The sequence below is a fragment of the Aythya fuligula genome, chromosome 1 (assembly GCF_009819795.1).
Source record: "Aythya fuligula isolate bAytFul2 chromosome 1, bAytFul2.pri, whole genome shotgun sequence".
NCBI lineage: Eukaryota > Metazoa > Chordata > Aves > Anseriformes > Anatidae > Aythya > Aythya fuligula.
The window spans coordinates 188876206-188901815 of NC_045559.1; the positions used below are offsets into that span (position 1 = coordinate 188876206).

The 25610-nt window shown below is 39.3% G+C and overlaps 1 protein-coding gene across 1 annotated transcript in view; it reads right to left on the reverse strand.

The window, feature by feature from the left end:
* RNF17 (ring finger protein 17) overlaps positions 1 to 16564 on the reverse strand; it is a 43196-nt gene extending 26632 nt beyond the window's left edge. The window contains exons 1-12 of the mRNA XM_032207409.1: positions 16497 to 16564; positions 15715 to 15794; positions 15141 to 15193; positions 14097 to 14152; positions 12614 to 12704; positions 10433 to 10513; positions 8919 to 9019; positions 7910 to 8081; positions 6643 to 6719; positions 5919 to 5993; positions 4760 to 5034; positions 757 to 819 (exon numbers count right to left, since the gene is read on the reverse strand). Of these exons, the coding sequence (XP_032063300.1) occupies positions 757 to 819; positions 4760 to 5034; positions 5919 to 5993; positions 6643 to 6719; positions 7910 to 8081; positions 8919 to 9019; positions 10433 to 10513; positions 12614 to 12704; positions 14097 to 14152; positions 15141 to 15193; positions 15715 to 15794; positions 16497 to 16564 (1192 nt within the window). The remainder of the gene's footprint in view (positions 1 to 756; positions 820 to 4759; positions 5035 to 5918; positions 5994 to 6642; positions 6720 to 7909; positions 8082 to 8918; positions 9020 to 10432; positions 10514 to 12613; positions 12705 to 14096; positions 14153 to 15140; positions 15194 to 15714; positions 15795 to 16496) is intronic.
* Between the last annotated feature and the right edge of the window lie 9046 nt (positions 16565 to 25610).

Genomic DNA, 25610 nt, shown 5'->3' on the forward strand with positions numbered 1-25610 from the left:
AGCATGCATTTTACTTTGCTAGACCACTGATAAGGCTTTGAACTGTCCTTTCCATAATCCATAAAGCTCTGGAACACTTATTTCAGCATATTACTAATAAAACTGATCATAGCAAACAATTCTATGATAATTTCAACTCTGGGATCTGATTTTCATAGTGTATTCATGACAGAAGCCCAAACTTAAGAGCCTGGGAAGGCTCAGATATAACTGATGTTTATCCACAAAAACTCTGCACTGTAACGAAGCGGCAGCGAACTCTACAGTCCAACTTCACTATGGGCATTAGAATTTCTCTATGATGTACTTCCACAGAAGTTACGAACTCAAACTGCTTACATTCCCTACTACTGTGCCACAACTCTGACAAAGCAGCTAGTGAATGTACAAGTTATTTGAAAGCTAATGCGCTGATGCCACCACATCACGTATCTACCACGTGCTGAGACACTGCCAATATTGAGTTTCTGAGAGTTGCTTGGGACTTAGCGTATTACATCTTCTAATCAAGTCATTCTAGAACAAATGTCAAAAGTGGGATAATTTTTACGTTGGTAAGGAGAGCTGATTAGGGAGCATTTCTGCTAAGTTACGCTGCTAGTGCTAATGACATGAGCAGTATAAGCACCTTCCAGACTAATGTGAACTCGAAGGAATTCAGGAGCCTGGTGACTGCTCTTACACACCAACAAGTATGTGTTAACTAGCCAGAATCTCTAGAATCAGAATCTCTTTCTACACAGGAAAATCACTAACCAGCTTTGTGTTCAGAACGTGTTTCCTTCTTGGAAAGTTTCTTCCTCCATTCATTGTGGCGTTCTGGGGAAAGCTCTGTTTATTGTTTTAGGAGAGAAGTTTAGTCAATTAGATTAGGTGATTATTTACACATATGCAGTAAAGCAGCAAGCACGATACAGAGGTTACACATATTGTATTAACACTGCAGACTGATAAAAACTTCCTAACACTCATACCCATCATGCTACTACACAGTATTGGTTTGTATCACATGCTACCACTCAAGTTCTGCTGAGGATTTTGGGGTTATACACATCTGGGTACGCGAGCTGAAGGACACCAGGTCATTGCAAGGAGAGCCCAGCTCTGCAGGTAAGGGCTTTACTATCAGGATGGCCAATAATTAGACTTGAGGGGAAAACAAGGCTAGTGCTCGCATCCCTGCCCCTCTAACTTATCCTTGAAAGCCTTCCCAAGGTCTGTTAGAGTAACTATTAGCTGACTCCAAGGATGCCTGGATTAAAAGGCAAGGAGCTCCTTTGACAAGTATTACTGTAATTCAATAGCATGGATTAATTAGTGATGGGTCAAGTTCATTGTACCCACACATCTGAAAAGTCCGGGGCATTTCATGGACACAAATATTTATGCTTTTAATTCCCCACTTTGCTTCCTAGGCCCTCTCTGGGGTTGGCACAGACCAGCTGGAAATTTGCTATCTTTTTTTGTGTGTAACCATTTTCATACCTGGTGTGACTGAAATAGATGTACTGAAATAGATGCAGAGGCTATGTATAAATGGCCAGCCCACATACTAAATCCAGTGTTACAATCCTATCATGAAGACAACTGAAGACAGGCCTAACTCATTTTACACTGCTTCTTGAAGGATTTTTCTGACCATTTCGTAAAGTCCACTGAGATTATTGAATATGCTCTTTTAGACAGCTGGATCAAGAAATTTACCCCACCCTCAACACAACATAGGCTTCCACAAATGCTCCTACATATCATCCCCACCTTCTCCAAGTGACCAACCACAGACTGTTAAACCCAGTATGTTTGTGGAGTAATGAGAAAAAGAACATGCTGAAGTTAAACAACTTCATTATGGAAGAATCCCACACTATCTGTTGACAAGAACACAGAGGAAACAAGAACTCAGGATGGACTGGCAATCTGCACTCTCCACTGTGAGAGTGCATCTGTCTCACACTAGGTAAGACATTAGGTAAGAGGTTTTCTGCCCTTGCAGCACTGACAACATCTGTATTTACTCTACAAAATTGGGATGAATGTGCGTATGCCCTCCTGGAAGACTCCAACAGCATCTATTTACACCAAAGCAGGCATCCTCTCAACTGCTTAAATGCTTTGGCAGTTCTCATGTTTGAGAATCAGCAATGGTGTATGGTGCTTCAACAGATGTGCAGAGCTCCAGGAATGATACTTCACCCAGGTACAAGCAGCTGGAAAGGCCACTAATGTCACCTGCCTCCTCTAAGTAGCCCCATGTCACTGCTGGTGGTAGTTTCTCCCACTTTAATATTACAACCTTCCAGTATTCACTTCGCCTTTAAATAAGCTTACCCTGTACCTAAGGCTTTTGAATATGTGCATAAATAGGTGAAAACTTCATTGCAAGCTGAAGGAATTTATTGTCTTATTGTCACATTTCAACTACTTGGGGAAAAAAAACTTAAAAGTAAGCTCAGGGAGAAGCCTGTCACTCCTACATGCAATGTGACAGAAGCACCCCAGGAATGAGTGCTTTTGGAAGGAACCCTCTGTAGCCTTCCATGCTTCAGACCGAGTATGCCCACTGATCTACAGCCCCTCGTTTGGTGCCTGATCTAAAAGCTTTCCTCTACCACCTCATCTGCCCTTGCAATGACATCATTTGAGCAACAACAGGTAGATGGCACATGCTAAAATCCTTTGTGTTGAGTGACAGGAGCACCTAAATTTATCCTGAATTCAAGGCAGTGTGAATACAAGACAGCAAGCTTCATGATTTCTGTTGTTTCAGAGAGCACAGATTGTTAACACAGGCAACAACTCCTTTATTGAGAAATAGATACTAGGATCTGAAGACACGAATATTCCTTGACAAACATGGGATGAATTAACAACACTGAACAAAAACATAAAGGAGATCACCATTATCCCAACTTTTCACATTTCCATCTTTGCAAACATTATTCCTATGGACAGAGAAGTTGCCATCAGCTCAGACCAGGTGATTATTTAAGTCCAGGTCCTGTAGAGAGGCCAGATCTTTCACTCATACAGCACATAAAAACTTTTGGAAAAAAGCTATCAACACATGTTGAACAAAGGCTCAAATTTACAATTAAGTGCTGAAGTGCACCAAAGAAACCACTATTATTCAATACTAAACAGTTCAGGACATCTTTGCTTTAGGAGAATCGCATCAAGCCCAGACACAGAACTTAACTGGCTTAGCTAGAATAGCCTCTAGGAACAAACCCTTCCCTGGCCTTAGACAAAGAACAAGGTTGTTTTGTCAGTGAGAATAACGCAACATCTTTATCATGAGGTGGAAAGCAATTGCATCTACCAGTGTTGCTCTTTTCCAGTCTATGAAAAGGTATTCAGCAGTCAGACTGATCACCACAAACACTGATCAATTTTCCTGAAGATCTGCCATCAGTATAGTTGTTTTCCACTCTGATGTTTTCTGCTTAACTGAAACATAAAACTCAATACATTATCAAACTACAGTCCATTTTTCCATAAGCACTTCTGAAGTGCATTTGGTATCCTAATCCTGACCCAATCTTAACAGACTGCAGACTCAATCCCTAATTAGTACTAACTTCTTTGCTACTAAATGCAACATAAATCTGTACTATCAAGTTGTTTTTAAAAAAAAAATATTTTAGGACCCTCCCACTTAAACTGCAAACCATTTGAAATGCTCTCTTGGTACCCAACCAGATCTGAACCCACTTAGGTTTCATTTAGTACCACAACAGTAGGTGTGTGCCAAAGGAGTGAGATCCATCACCAGATAAGAATGAAGCCTTTCTATCTTTTTCCAGGCAGAAATGTTTGATGGGACTTTTTTCCCCTCACAAAAACAGCAGGGTGAACAACAGTCCTCACAAGATCAAGGAACAGTTCATTAGTTCTTCAGACTTCTGTGAGTGAGAAGTAAATTACCAGTTCCCTGAGTTGTTCCTTTATTTCAAAGCAGGTATGGCAGTAGCTGAAGTACCACAGTATTAGCTCTTGTCAAAGCCAGCCATTGTTGGTTCTGAAGTGGCTTCATCCACTTTAATAGAACTGGAGAATGTGAAAAATCCAACTTCCCTACAACTCTATTGAGCTTACTTTTGTACCCACTCCAAGCAGAGATGTTGCTCTTCTCATTACAGGTGCACTGGTCACTGACCACCCCCCATAGTCCTCTTTTTCCCCCCTTAAGTGCTATTTCCACGTTCCGAGTTATTCCTAATGCCTTCTGCCCTGCCACCTCCTGGACTCTACCTTGGAGGACTTTGGAGGACTCATTCCAGTGTGCTGCTGACTGCCAGTACTGCAGGGTCCAAGACTGGGCACAGCGCTCTGGATCCAGTCTTGTCGAGCACCAACCAGAGGGGCAGTACCACTGGCTGGACCTGTGAGCTATACCAACACTGCCCTGGGAAAAGCTAACAAGCTGAAGAACTTAACTGCTGTTGCCAGGTAAGGTATGACAATGCCTTCAAAAGATGCAGAAGCCCAGCAAACTGCAAGAACAGAGCCAATGACACACTCTGAAGGGGACTAATGATTAAGAGATTTGAAGAACCATCCAGGCAGACATGAAAAAGCTTGTGAGAAACATCTTCCCTAAGGCAAGCTAAATGAAGTGAAAGATGTACTACAGGAGTTCAAAGGAAAATAAAGTACAATACAGTTATCACTGCACAGCTTGCACTAAGCTAACTACAAACGTAAGTAACATTGTGCTTGCCATCTGAACATTGTAAGCATCAGGTATTCAGGAACTTACTTTCCAGGTCATCTTCAATTATTTCTTCTATGATGACATCTGGGCTGGACGGGCTCTTGGGTGGAGCAGGAGTGTTCTGATGAGGTACCACAGCAAGTGATTCTTGTACTTGCACATTTTTCACTGCTTTGCGAACACCAGGTTTATTCACCCGAGCCTTTATTTTACTTTCTCTGCAAGGTGGTGGAATCGTATTGTCTACAGAGAGCTGAGTATCAGAGCTTGGCATTTCTTTTTTGTCACCAAGGCTAAGAGCATTCTGTCCATTATCTTCACTGTATTTGGGAAAAGGTTTATTTTTAGACACATTAATCCAATCTGTTTTCAGAGAAGCACACAAGTCAAACCAGAGGTTTTATTAAGAAAATATCACTGTTCTGAAAACACCTCGTGAAAGCTCATTGAAACAAAACTGTATTATGTAGTTTTTCCAATACCAAGACAGCAGCACAGGATTTCTGAAACCTAGAAAGAATTGGCACAGAACTGGTACACGTTCTTGGGCACAGCTGAGTACACAGAATTGTCCCTGCTTCAATAATCAGACAGCACAGGTATGAACACAAAGCACTTGAAAAACATCAGTAGTGTGAGATGTTCACGCAAAAAAAAAAAGACATGCTAGATGTCTTACTACTGACAGTTACAGTCAGTAAATCTTTTTAACATAACCAGTGCTGACCAGAAGAGCCTTCACAACAACTCCATTCCATTTTTCAAGTTTCTGTCTAAGAGCACAGGAAAAAAATGAAAAGGACAAATATGAAAGCAATTTTAACTTTTTGATGTCACCTGTTCTGGCATACATGCTCAGTATTTAGATCATGAAGCTGGAATACTACAAATTCCAGTATTCGTTGATCTGAGATTTACACTTTCATGAACCAATTTTCATATGCCAAAGTGATAAACACTTCTATTATCGATCAACGTTAAAGCTCATAAAACAGCATAAAAACTAGGGAATATAGTTAAGTGAAAAACAAGTAAAATTGAAATGAATCAACTGGAATGCTAACACAAGCATTTAACAAAAAAGTTTTGGTTCTTTACACAAAAAATAAGCATGGACTTTTAAAAATTTAGTCTCCAATAAGTATTTAACTATTAATAAACACTGAATTACTGTACCTGTTCCTCTTCATTAAGAAATACTTACTATCCAGATGCTCCCCATTCTATCTTCCCCAGATTCTTTAAAAAAGATGTGATCTCATCAGTGTTCAGGAGAAATCTCGAGAGAAGAAACATTACAAATACCTGTATCACTGATGTATGACACCTATATATCAAACATGTCTTGTGTGATACATGTCTTTCAGCACAAAATTCAATCTTTTACTCCATGTCATATGTGATTAGCTACTCTAATTTCACTTCTCCACGTCTATGAATCGATTTGGTTGCTCATTTGTTTTCACATTCACACTTAGAACTCTCCTGCCTCTTGCTCTACTTCTCATACAGAGTGGTTCTACATTACTTACTGAGTTTCTGCATCTTAACCTACCACCATGAGTTTCTTCTTACATACTGGTGTCTTTGTTGAAGTTAAAAAGTTTTATTTAAAAAGAATTAAACCAACATTTTCCCTACTTTCTAGTTGGAAGAGTGTTTAGAAGTTGCACAGGTCTGTCAGAATATATTAATGCATGTATTTGCTTATATAGCATCAAATTTTGTGCTTTCTCCTGACACCTCAGATGAAGGCAATCATGCCTTTTCAGCAGTATGTTTGTACACACCTGAACTAGCAGTTTCAGAACTATTTAAGCCAGGCAGCTTAATTAATGCCACTTAACTGTTAACCAGACAGCTTTTGTAATTAAAATAACAAGCACACCTATTTATCTGCCAGTATACCTCCCACTCCAGTCATTTACCTTGGAGATGTTTTTTCCTTCAAACTATTCACTGCTGAGAGCTCAGCATCAACCGGCAACTTCAAATCATGAATAACCTGAAATTAAGGAGCGCAGTCTTAGTCTGCAATATACACAGAGAATTATGCAGGTGCCTATTAACTATGATATGACGGTCTGAGTATAACATTTAATTCTACCAAAACGTTTACTCATTAACAGCCAATAGCCAACTGTTAATCTTATATAGTCAGTTATGTCTTGCACTGACAAGGCTTTAACACTGTGGTATTTTGTAGCTGTAGCATGAGACTAGAAGCAGGAGTTGACATTTCCTTTTACATGAACAGCCACTGGGAAGGTAAATTCTGAACAAAAAGGTGGGCACCAGCCTCCAGAGTTCACACTGAGCAAACAAATGCATGAAGAAAGGAGGGATTGGAATTCCTTCCTGGGTCAGATGAGAGAGATCAAGTTTCTTCACATAGAAAGCAGTAAGTGACTGCAGGAAACATGAGTTTAAAAAATCAAGCTGCATGCAAGAATGGCTGGTGACCAATTGTTACTTTTTTTTTTCTTAACACAAGGACTACAAAGCCTCCAAATCAAAGAGCCAGGTGACAGACTTAGAATGACAGAGGGAACAACTCTATACACACCTCATTACAAGTACCAGAACATGGAACAAGCTGTCACCACATATGGCAAAATACAGATGTACACACATACACAATGAAAACCCTTAACCTCTACATGCCCAGGTTCTTAGATTTTCCTCCAAGCACCTTCTCTGTTGACACAGACAGGTTATCTCAGTGCCAGGAGCTTTGCTCTGATACAGTACAGCAGGTATCATGTTCCTATAAGTAGAGGCTATGACAGGGAACAAACATAGAAGCAGAGGCCTGGACCAGGAGAACAGACTGAACTCTGGTGTCGTTCATTCAGTGTGAAGGCTGGAGAACTTTACAATGGGGAAGACTTGAGCCTAAGATCTTGAGAACACTGCCCTTTCACACACTACTGGCTCAGTTTCCTGTCACTCCCCTCCATTTGCCATTGCCAATAGCAAGCTATTTGAGACCAGGCCCACCTTTTTTGTTTAAAAAGAGTCACAAGACTGATTTGTGACCAAGGCCAAATTTAGACTGGCAGTGCATGTGTAGAGATGGGTTGGCAGAGTACATGACTGTAGAAATTTCAATATTTAAATCGAACTAAAAAACCATCATGGAAGCTTTCAATACAAGTATGAGTTTGTTCTTCACAAAAATTTCACAGTAACTACCTGAGTCAGATCACAGTAGGTTATTACAGAAGGTGTAATTTTTAATTCCCTTGCTATCCTAACGGCACCATTCAAGCCTTTTTTCTTCTCTTCAATTAATTGCTTAGCTTTTGCAACATCAGCACTGTAGTTGTTGATGCTCTCCACCAATTCTGCACACAGTTCCTTTTTCCTGTATGAAAAAAAAAAACATTACTTTTCAGAATTCAGTAAGCACTCAGCAGTGCAAATTCCAACTTTGCCTACAAAGTACAATTGCCACTTATACCACAAAGTGGATGCATCTCACAGAAATACCATTATTCTTATAGTTAGGTGCAGACAGCACAGAAAGCTAAGATAAATCAGGGGAAGCAGAACAGTTCACAGCCGTGAACCTTTTTCTGTGAAGAAACTTTAAGAACACGTCCACTGAGGCCTACAGGTACCTCCATATGCATCCAGCTGATAATCACAGAAAGTCCTGAGTTGGAAGGGACCCACAAGGATCATCAAGTCCAACTCCTAAAAAAAATAAGCTTAATGGTTGGATTAAAGATTAGATGCCCCTTGCAGAGGCTCTTCTGTACTACTAAGCTTTGCAACAGACATGCACTGCTTAAAGTACTGCTTTAATGTATAAAAAGCTGAAGACAAATATTCTTTAAAAGAATGTTTTTTTTTTTTTTTTTTCAGTTTGAACACTTGCAGAAAGCCTTTATTCTTCAAGTTATTCTCCTTAAACTGATCATTCCCCTAGTGGCAGCATCACCCCCACCCCCCAAGCTATTTCAGGAAAAAAGTCATTAATGCTATTCTGAGATTTTCTTTGAAAGCAGAAGCTGAACATGCTACTGGTTTCCAACCACACAAGCTAGCTTCAAGAACTAGATACCACTATGAAAGAACAAATACTGTGTAAGAGTTAAATACAGGTATTATGAAGTACTGTAGTAAGAAATCCTGGACTGTTATTCTTTTTATCTGAGTAACTCACCCATTGCCCCTATCTCACAGATGAGAACATTACCTTGACAGGACAGAAGTTACAAGCTCATCAAATTTTCTATCTGCAGTTTCTGCAACTTTGTCTCCTTCCTGCTTCATTTTCAATTCGAAGCACTTCAGCATCTATTCCATTCAGTATAGAGTGAACATGTTTATTCATGATTTTTTAAACTCAAAAAATAGAATAGAACCAAAGAATAGCCAGGCAGTGATGAACACTCCAGCATGAGGAATTAACACTAAACTGTGCTGTGATTGGTACAAAGGAGAGCAAACCAATCAGAGGATCGTTACACAAATACAATGGAAAAATAGCTATAGATCATTAATCATTTTGTTTTCTTTAACTTCTAGTCAGCTTGCACTGTCTGGATTTTCATGGCCACTGAAGTGTCCAGATACAACAGGCAAAAAACAGGAACTGGAATACAAGTTCCGCCTGAGCACCAGGCAGCACTGCTGTGCTGTGTGAGTGAGGGAGCCCTGGCACAGGCTGCCCAGAGAGGCTGTGGGGTCTCCTCCTTGGGGAGCTCCAAAAGCCGCCTGGACGTGGGCCTGGGCAGCCTGCTCTGGGTGTCCCTCCATGGGAAGGGCTGGCACCAGGTGACCTCCAGAGGTCCCTGCCAACCCCAGCCATCCTGGGATCCTGTGACCTTGGGCCCACTGTCTCACTTTCTTCATGACATTCTAACACAGCACCACACACAGGTAGTTAGCAAGCTAAGGTTCCTACTGTTTAAACTAACTGTGAGCACCTAGAAAAAGAAGTAAGTTTATTCCTGCAGCTAAGCAGGTGGTTTCTGTTGCTATAGCTACATCTAATGAAGATATTATTGGGGAAAAAAAATCTCAGAAATACAACTGCTTTGGCAATACTCAGTCTTTGCTGACAAGCTGTTAGAAGACCCCAGTTGTAAATGCATGAGTTGTTGGAGCTGTTGAAATGCAAGGATTTTACAAGACGCAGTTAGTATCCGAAGCAGGTACTTAACCTAACTTTGCTTAACTGGCAGATCAGCCACTGCAACAAAACAAGTTAGAAAGGGAGTAGAAAATGGGTTTTAGTGACTCTCCATGCCAAACAGAATGATCCAAAAGCTTAAAGTAAAATCATTAAACACCTCCATGCCTGTGTACCTTAGAATACAAATGGAATGTAAAATGGTAGACAAATGCGAGCCGTAACAGCTTTTCTTTTCTACCTTTAAATCCAAGAAGCAAGAGAAAACACAAATTAACTTAGCTGCCAAAGCAAAAGCAAGTGTGATTTCACCCTGATCTGAGGAAACAAGCTCAGTACTTTAAGTTTTACTTATACATGGTTATGTCTAATACACAGATATACCTAGGAACAGGTACTCCTCACAGTCCAGAGTTACATGCTGTGTATGCACAGAAACAGTCCAAACTGCTGAAGTAAAGAAGTTTAAACATGCTCTTAGTGCCTTTAACAGTACATTTCCATGAGTACTCAAGACAAAAAGCTTTAATCAAGGCTAGCACATAACATTTCAGGATTTCAGTATTTTCACCTACCTCATCTGCATCTTGCAAGCGGCTGAGATTACAAATACCAATCCACAAAGCTTCATCGATGCCTTCCAGAGTTTTGTTTTCCTGGGGAATGAAAGCAAGTTGATTGGAAAAATAGGCTATACACAGTTCCAATTTTGACAGACTTGAGGTAGGTGACCCTGGTGAACTTCAGATGTCTCTGACTAGCTCCACAGCTGCTAACAGGCATGGAATAGCTTGTAAACATAATTCAGGTGGGCTAAGAACATTACTTTGGAGTATCTGACTGACTCTGTATCAGATTTTGCTAAATACATAAATATTTGCATGCATACACAAAAGAGTAACAGAATCAAAGGAAGCATACAGAAAAAACAGGACAAAGTTCCAAATAAAAAGCAAAGAAAGCATGCAGGAGAGAATAAAGGAAATTCTGTGGCTTAGATAGACATGCTGCACTTAGGAGTTTTACTTGGGGAAAAAAACTGCAAGGAACTGTTAAAACTCAGTGTAATGCTGATGCAAGAGAGTGAAATACTCCGGTATGAACTGGAATAGAAGCAAATGTATACACATAAGTGTGTTCTTCCACCACTGTCATTACTAAAGTTAGTGTTAAGAGGGCTGGCATTTCGCTAACTGATCATCATCAGTTGAAGATGCCTCAGAGTCAGGGCTGGTGCTAGTGAAGTCTGTCACTATTGGGAAACCCACTTCCATTACATGTCTGTTAAGTTGCCTTTGGCAAATATCTTCATTTCTAAAGGGTTACTTATCAGTTAAGAAATACAAGCTAAAGAAAAGTTACAGCTCAAATTTGAAAACCTGGAACAGTTCTGCCTCTGATCAAACAATCAGATAGGTGGATGAAAGTGCTGCCACAGCATGATCTGGAGTTGTTTTTTTTTTTTTTTTTAAGATGCTTGTTAATACGTTCATCTCTAGAACAGATACACAACTAATGGAGCTGATCAGCTCAGATCAACTGTCTCCTCTTCAAGAGAAAATTAAGAGCAGAAAACCCTCTAAGTGTTTTGCCCAGCACAGTTAACCTCCAAGTTACAAATTCTGATGCCACCCAACCTGAAGATACAAAATATAAGGAGACATAAGGTTAAAGCACATGAAGTAACATAACCCATCTACTTCATGGTTATCATTATGGTCAGTGACAAATATCCTTTCAAAACATGGATATTCTCATCCAGTGATCTAAGAAGTGATCCTGCCAGACTTTGAAGTCACCAGCCACAAATAAAGTACTCTGGAGAAAAAATGGAAAAACACAAAAAGGAAGCAGAAGCTCATCAAGATTAGACTATGATCTCAGTGGAAGTTACTTTTCCATCCTTTGAACTCATGATGCCGACACCATTCATTCTCAACTTTTTCAAACAGACAACTTCTGTTCACAGAAGTTCAACTACCATCAAAAGACTGCTTATGACCTCAAACATGATATACTCTAAAGATGACTTCAGATGATTTGGTTTAGTATTTTATTAACATAATATATTGAAGTTTAAGGTAACATGATGCAGATTTCTGATAAATCTCCCAAAGATGTTCAGAAAATAACCATTTTCAAACTTTAACAGGCACTAACAAAAACTGTATTAGGAAACAAGCATATGCAATTAAGATACTTTCAAGGTAACCATACAGGATAGTCTCCATCCAAGAACATGGGACTGGCAGAGGATGTTCCATTAATTTCCATTTTGTTGCATGTTTTAAAGTTCCAATAAGTCAGCTTATTTTTTTGCCTTGAACTTCACAAACCTCTTTCAGGAAGATCATGTTAGAAAACCTAACAATGTTTTCAGAGATCCATTGTCCCATCATGTTGCCTTGATAAACCACTAGACTGCTTTAAGGATGCCCTGCAGTTGTTTTCTATTTGAAAAGAAAACCCCAAAATCAAATACTGTGAAACCTTTTTATTTTTATGTTCAAAACACCTGATAGCACAGCCAGCTGAACAGTCTTCCTCAGCTACAGCCTGGTTGGGTGTGAACAGCATTTTAAATAAAATGAACAAACTTTAGTCAAATTATTTTGTTAACACCATAGTTGTACATCAAACCCATAACAGGATGGAAAAATAGCACTTAATAGTTAAGATTGCAGGTTTGTTTTAAGAAGTGCAGTATTATGCTTACTAAAAAAGTGACAACATAAAGAAATTCAATATTAACACACCGTGTCTGCTGATGGAGCTACACCTGGTTTACAGCTATTTGAGGAAATCAGGCACTGAACATTTTTCTCTTCAGTGTTGGAACTGGAAGGCCTGCAAAACAGAACTTTAAGGAAAAACCCACTCACATTAAATAAAAACATACTTCCCTGAAAGATGTAAATACACTATTTGAGCATTTCAGAATTTGTCATTAAACACATGTGCACAACTGTTCTTAAAACAGTTCAGTTTACATGGCCATGTTCTAGACATACCTCATTCTTTTGTCAAGGTCCCTTCCTAGCAGCATCACCTTAAAATTCAACTGTATTATCTACTATTTTAGCTTACAATTCATCTTAAAAAAAAAAAGACAGGAACAAAAGCTTACAACGCAGTAGTGATTTTTCACTCCAATGAAACTAAAATGCATGCCCATTCATATTCCAAGATTCACTTTTGTTGCCCATGTATTTTCTTTTAGCTATCCCATCAGGTACTAGGCTGTTTAAGTTCTTCTAATAGAAGGCAGATTATACCAAAACAATACGGGAAGCCCCTTCAGTTCTGTTGTCTGGTCACACAGCTCTCTTATGAAGTATATGGTAATAGTAAACAGCTGTCAAGACCCTCACAAAAACAGCCTGCAAAGAACAACTAAACTGCAGTAAGAAAGCAGCGTTGTTTCTTCTACATTCCATTTCCTGTGTGATGGACTGTGAGAGGACTTGGCAAACACTGCTGCACAAGCTGACACCCATACACAAAATCTTAAGATTTACCTTATTTTGGTCAAGTTTTGACACGTCTTACCATCTTATCTACACCTATCACAAAAGATTAATTCCCATGCATCCCTTACACTCATGTAACAAAACCCTAAGAATTACCTGGAACTATTCTTATTTATATGAAGATGACTCTCCATGGCAACAACAGTAAGGGAAACACACCCTCTTTAAGACTTCAAGTTCACATAGCCTAGATAGCTAAGTAAATGTAATATGACAATACCAAAGAACTTTGCCAGCATCTAATTTTGATATTTCTAGTAATTGGTTACCTAAGCAGTAGGTGCAATGGTGCCAGGAGCAGCTGGAGATGCACTTTATGTAGGAAGGACTGCCTCCAACAGGGTGTTTCAGTGGTTCTGTCTCCCTGACCCCTTATCACAGAGTTACCGTGAACAGCATTTAAAACCTTCAGTCCCAAGTATTTCAAGTTAAACCAAATCTGTTTCCCCCCCCCCTTTCAATGAAATACTACTCATATTTAGATGTTAGAAACACAGGAGGCCCTCAGTGCTTGTCTGATGCCCTCAATTAAGTTGTGTTTTGGTTGCACCAGGCAGCCATCCTGAGAACACATTGGTAAAGTTTAAGTCACATTAAAAAATAGAAGCAAAAAAATCAGCTGGAGAAATTTCTGGAATTTCTTACTCAGTCAATTCCCACCCCAGTGTGGCATCTAACCACATAAAAAAGTTGAGTTATGAAGGTTTACCTTCCTAGATCTTCTGAGCTGCTACCACTCAATCCAAGTTTAACATCCAAATTGGGCTAAATTCAGAGGGAAAAGTAAAACAAATTCAAATACAGGGTAAAATCGAACTCCCACTGTAAACAGCCTACAAATCCCTTCTCACCTTCAGCAAACCACCCCCCACCCCACATATTCCAATGAGGCCAAGCTTCAAAACGAGCACTGTTGATTGAGCAACCAGTTGTGCAACAAAACAGATTCCAAGCTGAAGTTCGTAGTCAACATATCCTTGCAATAGTGTTTCTAGTAAATGGAATGGCAATTTCCTGTTTGCTCTTAGTACTTTTCCCCACTGTTACGCAAAACTAGTAAGTGCTTCCAGTATACTGCAACAGTGAACTCGATTTTTCAGTAATTTTACTGAAATAACTTCAGTAGAGTTTAATGAATTGGTTTAGTTACCTTGAATATTTGTGTTTTGCAATAGCAGCTGAATTTGAGTTTCACAATGGAAGTACCAGAATGGCCACACCCCACCTTTCAGATTACATTAAAAATACCTTGAAAAAAATGCAGTTTGTCCAAAATGGCATTAGGATGCTGTAACACGAAGTATTCACAAGCAGAGCAGTTTTCTTATGTTGAAAGAGAGAAACATTCGTAAGGCACACGGTACTGTTCAAACAGAAATTGTCTTTTAGAGAAATCTTCTCTTTACTTGGGAACTGACAGGGAGACTTTTTTAAATACACATTTATACCAGTTCTTTTTTGCACATTTATGTGCAGATGAGAAGCTAGAATGGAGTCAGCAACAAAAGACAATAATTGTAAAACAAATTTTTCTAAAACCAGACTTTGGACAACAGGTGAGCACTTCACAGGGATACTGCACTGCTGGAAATGCTAGCAAAGACTTGCTGGCAGAGCACAAGTCTACAAAGGGCACACACTTGTCTGACTAGAGCCAGGCTTTAGCCACTTTCAATAGAAGCCTAGAGAATTCTGTAATACCATTTTGGAGCACTGCAGTGATTTCAGAACAGAAAGATTTACATCAACCTACCTCTGTAGAAGAGGAACCAGAAAAATCAGTCTCTTCATCCCCATCACTGATCTCTACAAAAGCAAGCACAGGTAACACTCGACTGTGAGTGTTTAAGCTGAAAGGCACCTTAACTAGTGACACAAAAAGGAATACATGATCACTACAACAGTCTTCTACAAATACATTACACCAACAGTAAGCCCAGATATATAGATAATGAAAGTTTACACAGAATTACAAAAATTTACCTACCTTTAATGATTTAGGGCATTATTTGCATGATATGTATGTTATACTGCTGCTACATGAGGGACAAGAAAACCACATGGAAGGGAAGGCAAAAAGGCAAAGAAAACACATTGAAAATGTGTAGCTATATTGCAGGAAAAAACAGTTTTCATAAAGCCTCCATAGATACTAGATACTCAAAATTTTACAAACCACCAAGCAAAAAAAAATCAAGTTTGGCAGCTTGTTTATTATCTTTGGGAGACCACCTGAAACTTAAGTGAGAAACCTGGAACAGTGAATATTGCACAAAACAGAATTGCTGGCAATAGAAGTCAAGAACCAAAAATCTCACCTTTCACACTCGTATCATTTAATATACGACACAGATCACTTCTGTGACTTTCTTCTGTTAAGTCCTCTTCCAGTATCTTAAGGCACTGCCTTCAGAAATAGAAGTAGAGGTTTAAAATCTTTAGGGACATAAACCAAACATGAATTCTAACTCCCAGCTCTTAGAACTAAGCTCACCCGCTTTTTACCAAATGACATTATGCAGAAAAAAGGTTCAGTTAATGAGACATAGAGCACTTGCACAGAATAATTATCCTCTTCTAACTCAAGGCAGATCATTACCTCCATGATACTGAGTTTACTGCCCATGAAGGTGATACTGAAATTTTTAAGCAACCAGAACCAGTTTTCAGAGTCACTAGAACCACCACTAACTGGCTATATAACAATTTAAATCACATTTGTTTTATGTAGTTATTTAACCAAAAGTATGTGGAATGTATCAATGCCTTATTTACTTGTGAAATACCTAGATCAATAGAAGATACTGGTAACCTAATAAGCCAGTATTTGAAAACATCCCAAGAATCATTTAAAATATCTTTCTTTAAACCTTTACCAAATTCTAAAATACCAAGAACTCTGAAACTCTAAGTTCAACCTTTCCTTTCCCAAATTTTAGAACTTTATGCATGCCATTACTGTACATCTTCATACATAGTACATAAAAACTCATCTGCAACACACGATTCAAACATTACTTCTATGCTTCTTCAGTGCTACTTCCTAAAAATTACAGAGGCAGAACAGAAAGAACATGAAATCACTAAAGTAGTCTTAATATTTACATGCCTTATAGCTTTCAATTTTCTTCTTGTAAGCTCTTCACTGCTGCCATCCATCAAGTCCTTTCTACTCATCGTGTGCCTGACTTTAGAAGGAAAAAAAGAAGAGACAGACCTACTTCAATGTGCACATTTCCTCACTTAAGCAAATACAGATTACTTCCCTTTGTAAGGATTGAAAGGAAAATAAAGAGACGCGGAATTCTCGTGAGGTGTGTTTTCCTCAGAAATCTTTTGAGATTAACAGAAGGCTGGTCCACCTGCCTCGTGCTGCCCAGATACCCCACTACACACCCCAACCCTTACCAGTACGGGCTTCACGACCCTTTCCTGATGGTTTCCTGCTGGCACAGCCCCAGCACGGCCGCCTTCCCTGCGGGCCCCACCGCTTTATAACGGGACCGCACCGAGGCCGCCGGGCACTGACCGCCACCTCCTCACAGCGCCGAGGCAACACCGCCACACGCCGCCCTTCGCGCGCCAAGATAGCTCCCCTCGCCGCCAATCAGCGAGCGTCTCGTCAGCCCTCCTGCCCCTTTCAGCCAATCACAGAGAGGCGGGAGGGGGAGGGCGGTGCTCGCTGCGGCCCGGGCGGGCGGGCTCTGCCGCCATGTTCTTGCTTTGAGGCGAGGCGAGGTGGGGCTGGGGCGAAATGGCGTCCCAAGGGCTGGGCTGGAGACCGATTTTGAAAATGGCTTCTTCTTTTCTAGAAGCTTTGGGGTTACTTTATTCCAGATTTCTGTTTAATTCACCTATAGTAAAGTATAGTTAAATACACTGATATTCTCTCACAACTTTTAGATGCTTTAATTGCCAAATCATGAACCAAGCCAGCTGTCAAAGAAGCAGGTGTCCTAACAAGCCTTAGGTTATTTGAATCTTTGCACTATTCGCACAGTAAATTTAGGTTCTACCCCAAGACCTTAACAGTGCTAAAAAAGTGTTTGTTAGGTTGGGGTTTTGACTCAAAAAGGCAGAATTCAAAAGGTCATGTGAAATTTGCTTAGGCTTTATTCACAATAGAGACTAGTTCAATGGAAAAAGCAAACAAACATGAAGAAAGGATCAGTAGAGTTCAAAATTACCCAATTCTATGGTGCTAGCTCCTCAACTACTTTTAGTAAATTAATTAATTGAATATTCATACTTGAGTATGCTTTGCAGCGTGACTTGGTTGAGAAGAACAGAAATTTCTACAAGTTATCCTTAAGTTGATTCAGTGCTTTCCCTCAGAAGCCCTCTTTGTTAACCAGGACCTGATTAAACTCAACTTTGTATGAAATTCTCATAGAGACTTGTAAAATTTTATAGCAGTGCCTCGTGTCCAGTCTGCATATCTTTGCTGTGGTTTGGCCTACAGAAAATTTGATCCTTGTAGATTTAGTAAGGCTGAAGGCTTCTAGGAGGTTGGGAGGGATATTTGTGAAAAGATCTTCAAGTCTAGGTCCTCCAAGTAGTGACTGATCCAGCAGTCTATAGTAAATTTGAACTGCAGACAGTGCATCAGCGAGGCTAACATGTATCACCTGCTACAAAGACACCAAAACCTGTTTATATTTCAATTTTGAATAAAGATTCCCAAATACATTCCCTTTCCAGACAGCTCCAGCAACATCAAACTGCTGCCTTGACCCTGGGGTTTTCCGTGTGCTCCACCAGATCTGCTGGCCATGGAACCTTGCATTAACCAGTCCCACATCTCTAACTCGCAGATGGTATCTTCTATACTTAGACTCAAAAAGTGGACTCTTAATAATTTCAACGCTGATTAGGTAGCCACCACCTATTCATCAAGATTTTTTCTACACTTGGTAAATAGCAAAGTGCATAAAAAATAAAGATGCATCACTGCAAGAACAAACTCACACGTATTACATCAAAAAGGCTGTGAGGCAGAAATGGGCCCTTAGATATTGTCAGATTTGTCAAGAAAAATACGGTGCTGCTCACTGAAGAGGGCATTTGCCCAGTGAGGATACTCCCCAGGGAGGTAGATGACACCATTGAACAAATTAGGTTCAAACTTTCTTTAATACAAAAAGACCCACCCCTGCTGATTGTGCAGTCCCGGTTGCCATTTACCATCCTTATTGGGATGGTATTTTGAAACTCGATTACAACCAGCACTGAGAGGAGTCCATTGCAAAATTGCCCCACAACCTACATGACAGACTTTGACGAGGCATCCAGTCTCTTATTAGGTGAACTCTAGTGGGTTGACATGTTTAATGGAAGTAACCAGGACTGAACAACAAATGTGACAGCTACCGATGGATTTCCACAGCTACTACAGTGACTGTCATACCACAGCTGAATCAGTGGCAATGCTACAGACCTTGCAGATGTACCTCACCTAAAATACTCATCCCCAGCTTGTTCTCTGTGAGACTGCAAATCAGTATGTACGAGGCTGAAGTTGCACGTGTAATACAAATTCCTGTTACCAGTGTTTTTCAGAGTCAATCTCCAAAGTAGTTCTACAAAATATCAAAAGACAGGGATGAGAACTGAAATTCATATTTCTCCTTGACATCAAAATTCATAGACTCAATTTAGATACTGGTTCCATGGCACTTCATCATTTTTGCATCTTCAGTTAATTCATGTTTGACAGATGACAATTAACCCTCTCGTTTTCCGACCCACAGGAGCTAATCCCCCTCCTCCTGCACGGTAAATACCAGTTGCCTTTTCCCTTTGATTGTCCAACCAATTATCTCAATGAAATAATAATCTTAGGAATTTTCTCAGCTTCAGTTTAGCTTTGAAAATTGCTTCCTTTGTTTCAAAGGTGACAAAAGGCTTGTGCACACAAGATTTTGTTTTTATGTTCCACACTCTAAGCTAATTCCTGCTTAAAAAAATACCTGTATTAATGTTACCTAAGAACATTGTGAATAATGACTGAAGTGTAAAATGTAGGGTAGGTGATGATGGACTTGTTTTAAATGTAGCCGAGAAAAGGAAACTATAGGAAAGATTATCTGAATTAAAGGTCTAAATGAAATTTTAAACCAGCAGTGTCTAAGATTGTCTAGAAAGTAGCCTAACTGTCTCTTTGATGAGAAGCCTCATTAGTCCTAATTAGCTCTTTGGCGAGATGATAGCGCATCCTTGCTTTTATTTTTAGTTGCATTTAACAAGTGAATGAACAATAACAACAAATGCTCATGATAGTTAAGATTTTTCTGCTAATTAGTTTTAGTATATTTTTACTATTTTCTGCTGCTAGCTAAAATTCATAAAATATAGCCATGCATACTATCCTCTACACCTCTCCCACAAATTACAAGGAATTATAAAATATATACATACATGTTATTTTATCTATCATGCGTGTATTGTTTGTATCTTTGTCAAAATATACATACAATGACCATAAGCTGCACCCCTTCAGTTTTAGGTTCATACCACTCTGAGAATCTGATCACAAAAATGGCGATTTGGTTTAATATTTCAGAAAAGACCACAGTAAATCTACAGAAAAGAATGGAGATTTTCTGTCTGTGCCACCAGCTATTGAGAGAACATTACCATGGTTTCTGGATTTTACAAGATAATATTTAAAATTCATTGCAAAACGTCAGTGCTTCTATTTGGGAGCCACGAGATGGCAGCATGGATCAACCATGGGTGGGCTCACCGGTACTGATGCCTTTCACTTGTGTGATCTCAGCCGCTTCTGTAGCTTTGTCTATAGCAGAAAGGACACTACGGCAAAGACAACACTGAATAGACTGTCTTCGGTGTGAACAGCATAGTTATATTTAAAAATCATCGTCAAATATAGGTTGAAAATGCATATATATTCTGTAGATCAGCTTCCAGCCAGGAACATGTAGCAGTTTTTATTTCTTCAAATGCATCCTTTTTTTTTCTCTTCCTCTATATCTTTCCCTTTCTCTGAAAGAATTTCTGCTTTCAAAATTTAACCATTAAATGATTAAATGCACTAAAAATGGACTCTTTAGACTTTTTTTTTTTTTTTTTTTTTTTTTTTTTTTTCATTTAAATGACAAATTCTGCAAATATGTGTCTGAGTTAATTGGTATGTAATCATTGGATTTTTTTCTGTAGTACATCCATGTGATTACATGGTAAGTAGAAAAACAGTTTTCCCCTAAATGTTATGGGAGGGGCTGCACTTGTGTTAAAAGAAGAAAGGGGACCCTCTATCTTACACTAGGAAGGGCCAAAAGCAGTGTATGTAGATAGTGGATGTGCAGGCTTATTGGAAGTAGAATTTCATCAATGATTTCATAGGCTTAACAGTTGAATTGTCCAGTTTCTAAGGTTTACACAAACTAGACAAATAATCTTAAAACACTGTGGTCTAACAGGAAGACACTGGTACACGAGGGAGTGCACCGTACTTGCTCTCAGCTCCTCACCCACAGTTTCTGGCTCATAATATTTTTCTGAAGTATCCCAGGTTTAGGTTATTTATACTACAAAAGCAATCAGGCTTTTCAAGAGCATCAGGCATTTTGTTAGCCAGCATGTACATATCAGTGATTTCTAAAATGACCCAATTTGCATAATTTCTGCTGTAACACTATGGTTAGTATTTTCTTCTGTGAATCTTCTTTTATCATTGTGAGTAGTTAATTTTCTACAACAGTATTAGCTGGATACTGTCATTCTAGTAAAAGTTTATGTTTACTCATCTTCAGCTAATGTGTTGATCTCATCACTGTGCCTAAAATGACTTTTTATGACTGGTTAAGGTTGACTGAAACCTGTGGTGTTTCTGAAAAGGTGTGCCTGGCCTTTTTCTGGTCCCAGCTGTGTGTTTACTCTTCCCCTGTGTTACTACTAGTGCTTCTGGCCACGAAGTGAGCTGGATCCATTCTTACCGAAAGGGTTGTGAGGCATTGGAACAGGCTGCCCAGGGAAGTGGTGGAGTCACCATCCCTGGAGGTCTTTAAAAGACGTTTAGATGTAGAGCTTAGGGATATGGGTTAGCGGAGGACTGGTTAGTCTTAGGGCAGAGGTTGGACTCGATGATCTTGAAGTCTCTTCCAACCTAGAAATTCTGTGATTCTGTGATTCTGTAATTCATGCAGACTTTCTTGCATTTAACGATGCAGTCAGTGGCTGTTGTTACATGGGCATTTCCTCATAGTAGCTGTTATTCATTGCTTACATGCAGAAGCTACTATTTATCTGATTCTCTACTCATGAATTTAATTGCAGAGTGTGCCAGGTGCCTTTTCCTTACCCACCCTGATGGTTGAAACCAACAAACCATCTGTAAATGTGATGGTGGACAGTTTGGTCAGAGGTAGTTTTGTGGCATCAGTACTGAAGTGAGGCTGCTTCCATTACATTTTTTTGTTGTTCTGTCTTACAACTTGTAAGAAATTTGCCAAATCTGTCTTCAGATATATTCATAGTTAAAATATTACATGAAAATTCATAGGTATCAAAGATCTTGATGAAAAGTATTACTGTGATTTTTGTAACACAACTTTTACATTCGAAGCAAGCTTTCATCCTCTAATACTCATCTTTCAAGCTTTTTAGTGCGACTGTTCCACTGTCCTTCTTGTTTAAGCTCCAGCTGCTTGGCTGTGCAGGGAAGTGGCAGCCAGAGGCTGGACTGCGAGTGAGCTCTGCCCGTTGTGTTCAGTTGCTGACTTCGGGAGCCCAGCAGAGGTGAGGCTGTTGCGGCTCTGTGCCTCCAGGGCCAGCCACCAGCAAGGCTGAGCACGTATTCCCAATTTTATTTACTTTTATTGAAAAGACTATGACCACGTAGTATGAATAGAGAAAAGATAACTGGAAATAAAGACTCCATAAACAAGTAGAAGACATTTTTCTGACTTCAGCTTTCAACTTCTGGAACACAGCATTTTCTAGCAAGGCACAGAGTTGGGCCCTAATATAGAACTGAGTATCACAGAGAGAGACTGCTGTATTCTGTGAGGTCTGACTGAAGGCTTTTGTAGGCACTGAGCTTTATCTGGGGGCTTTTCAGTTACATTTATGAGTATGTAGATGTCTAAAAGATGTTGACATCTTTCTGAAACGCGTGTTATAGATCAGCCATTCTTACACTCACTGAAAATGAAATTCTGTCTCTAGGCAAACCAAGTTTTCTCTTTGATTTTAAAATCTTAAAGAAACTCGGTTTCCCAGTATTTTTTTTTTTTTAATCTGAGATTCTTCTTCATGAAATATTCTTTTTAGTCAAAATCTTTGGAATATAAATTACTGTTTAGTTAGTACAGAATAAAATGTGTACGTATGTTCTTAGGTTCTAAACACATAGCTGAGAGGAGCATGCTGGTGAGTAGGCTTGTAATTTGTTTTTACTCAGTCATATAATGTATCTTTAAGCTGCTCCTTTATCGTTTAGATGATTTTAAAACATAGCTCTAAAAATACTAAAGGTACACAGAGCCTTCAGGAAACTTTACTAGAGCCTACGGAATAGCAGTATTTGAGTAACATGTGAACCCAACACTGACAAATGCTAAGCAACGCTTTTTGGAGACAAATATTTCAACTGCATACATGCATATGTATTCCAGAACAACTAGAAGCTCTCCAGGAAAGAAAAAAATAACACCAAACAACAGAGCATGGCTCTGTGCAGCTGCTTTCAGAAACCAAGTGGGATGAGACTACATTAATGGTGTTTCCATAGTCTGTGGAATATAATGTTGCAGAAAATATTGTAATGCACCATGCTGAGAAGACTGCATGTAGTTTTGACTGCCATAGATCTGCTCATGCATGGAGGAACAACTCGAGCCATGTTTCACACAGCTTGTTTGCAAGACAGTGAAGACACAGTAACCTGGGCAACCAGATGGTCTGGTTTACAGTCCACAGTGAAGCTTGCAGTGTTGTCTTTTTTTTTTTTTTTTTGTGCATTACTGTCCAAACTAACTGGATCCAGGGTAGTTATACGCAAATTGTAACCACATGCCACACTGTAGCATGTTTGTTTTTCAAAGATGAAAATTATTAGCTAGTCAAATTCAGAGGTCTTGGAGGCAAAGGCTTAAGAGAAACATAACCACTCTGTTATGTCTGTGTGGTCTCTTCTTCTATCAGTAGAGATTCTGTATGAAAAACATGCTAGGAGGGAGATTTGGTCATAACCTGCGCTGCAACTTCGTGTGCTAAGGCTATGAGTAGTCAGAATGACTCACCTGAAACGGGCAGAGAAAATATTTATTCTGTTTTCTTTCAAGGTCTTTCTGGTCAACATCTATGCACTATACATCATGATGGAGGCTGAGATAAATGCCATGATCTGGTCCTATGATTAAGAGAACAAACATTGACTGGGATAGTAATACTGGTTTTATTTGTGAAAATGGGAAGAATGTGAGATACAAAGCTGTGCCAGGGGAGGTTCAGATTGGACATTAGGAAAAATTTCTTTACCATGAGGGTTGTCAGAACAGGACAACCTGGAACAGGCTGCTTAATGATACAGTTGATGCCCCTTTGTAGGTGGAATTACCCTGGAGACACGGTTCTGCCATGACCTTCATCCAGTAAGCTATATGCCTAACTTTAGGACTATTAAAATTTTTCTTCAATCAGTTTGCATCTTTGAAGCCAAAAGGACTATTCATATCTCTAGGCTAGGTATTCATGTTTAGATATCTTGTTTAGCTATGATTTTTGTATAGTGCACCTGATTTTCATTTCATTAGTTTGTTTGTTTGTAAAGGCACATTCAGGATCTGGAACTGTGATTATAAATTTGTGAATCTCACTTTTGTTTTTAATCAGTTTCCGGGCATTTCCCAGTTTTGATTTTCATGTTGTAAAGGCTGAGGGCAGGCACATCATAGGAGATGCTAGATGAAAGACCTGAATATCAGAGCAGGTCAAATACCATGGGGAAGCTGAAATTCTGTTAGTCTCAGTGCATTTGGCTCTATCTATTGGGGATGAGACTTAGCAGATACTACATGTGACATCAAATCTGTCAGCTTCCCTTACTTCCCTTTTGGATTTTAGTAGTTCCTATTTCAACAGTCAGTGGTGCTAGAGCTGGTGCTGTATACTCTCTTACATATCTAGTTTTCAAACAGAAACTGTGTCAAATTTTCATTTGTTTTAATTTGTGGGAGACTGACCATTGTAAAATCAATGTGAGAGCATAAAAGGAAACTTTCCTTAGTAGGAAGAACATCTCTAAGAACAATCTGAACACATGTGATGATACATGTTTTCATCTCTTGAAGCAACCAGAAAATTAAAAATTCTTGAAGTTAAAATAGTCCTGTATTTTTCAGAGTCTGAAATGAGGATTCATTTGGACAAATGCTTTTGCATTATTAATTAATTCTCAATTTCTTCAATAAATATAATTGCGTCTTTATTCATGCGTGGGTTTCCTTTTGTAGAGGACTAAATTTTGAGAAGATTATAGGAATCACACCTATGAAAGATGAAAGTGAAAGCATCAGCAGTACTCTTTCAGTCTTTGTACAGAAAGAGAGTTTCAGCAGTTCAAGATGCAAATATGCAATGAGGCTCCCTTCACAGCAGATTGTTCAGGATACGATTTACCACGTGCATAAGCTTCTCAGCCATCACACTGGGCTGCTCAGTTTTGGCCTCTCCTGCTGGAATTCTCTGGAAGTCAAAACTACCAGCTTCTTTGTCTTTTATAACCAACACACATAAAATAGTTGATTTCTTAATAAGGCATTTAGAGGATTTACTAGTTACGATTCTTCATATGCATTGAAAATGGGCATTGATGAAGGGAGGGTAAGGACTATTCCAATGGTTAATAAAGTCGTGTCTGATGGTTTTGAGATTGGATGTTGAAACTCCTGAAATGAGAGTTCAGTACAGTAATCCTCCAGTAACTCCTTGTATGACCTCGAACAAGTTAGTTATTCTGTCATAAACTCCCCTTGCATATTTTGTCTGTTTTGTGATGTTTTGTCCAAAACTGTGGACAAAGGAGTTGGATGGTTAGTAGGAGTGGTAATACCCCTGCGAAATAGCACATAATTCTGGCTCTAAATTCTGTTGCTTTACCAATAGTCATGATGTTGCTTAACTGAACAGGATTACTTCCCTGTTCCACACCCATTCCAGTCCCTGGCATTGTAATTACTATCAATTCTGCCTATGCTAG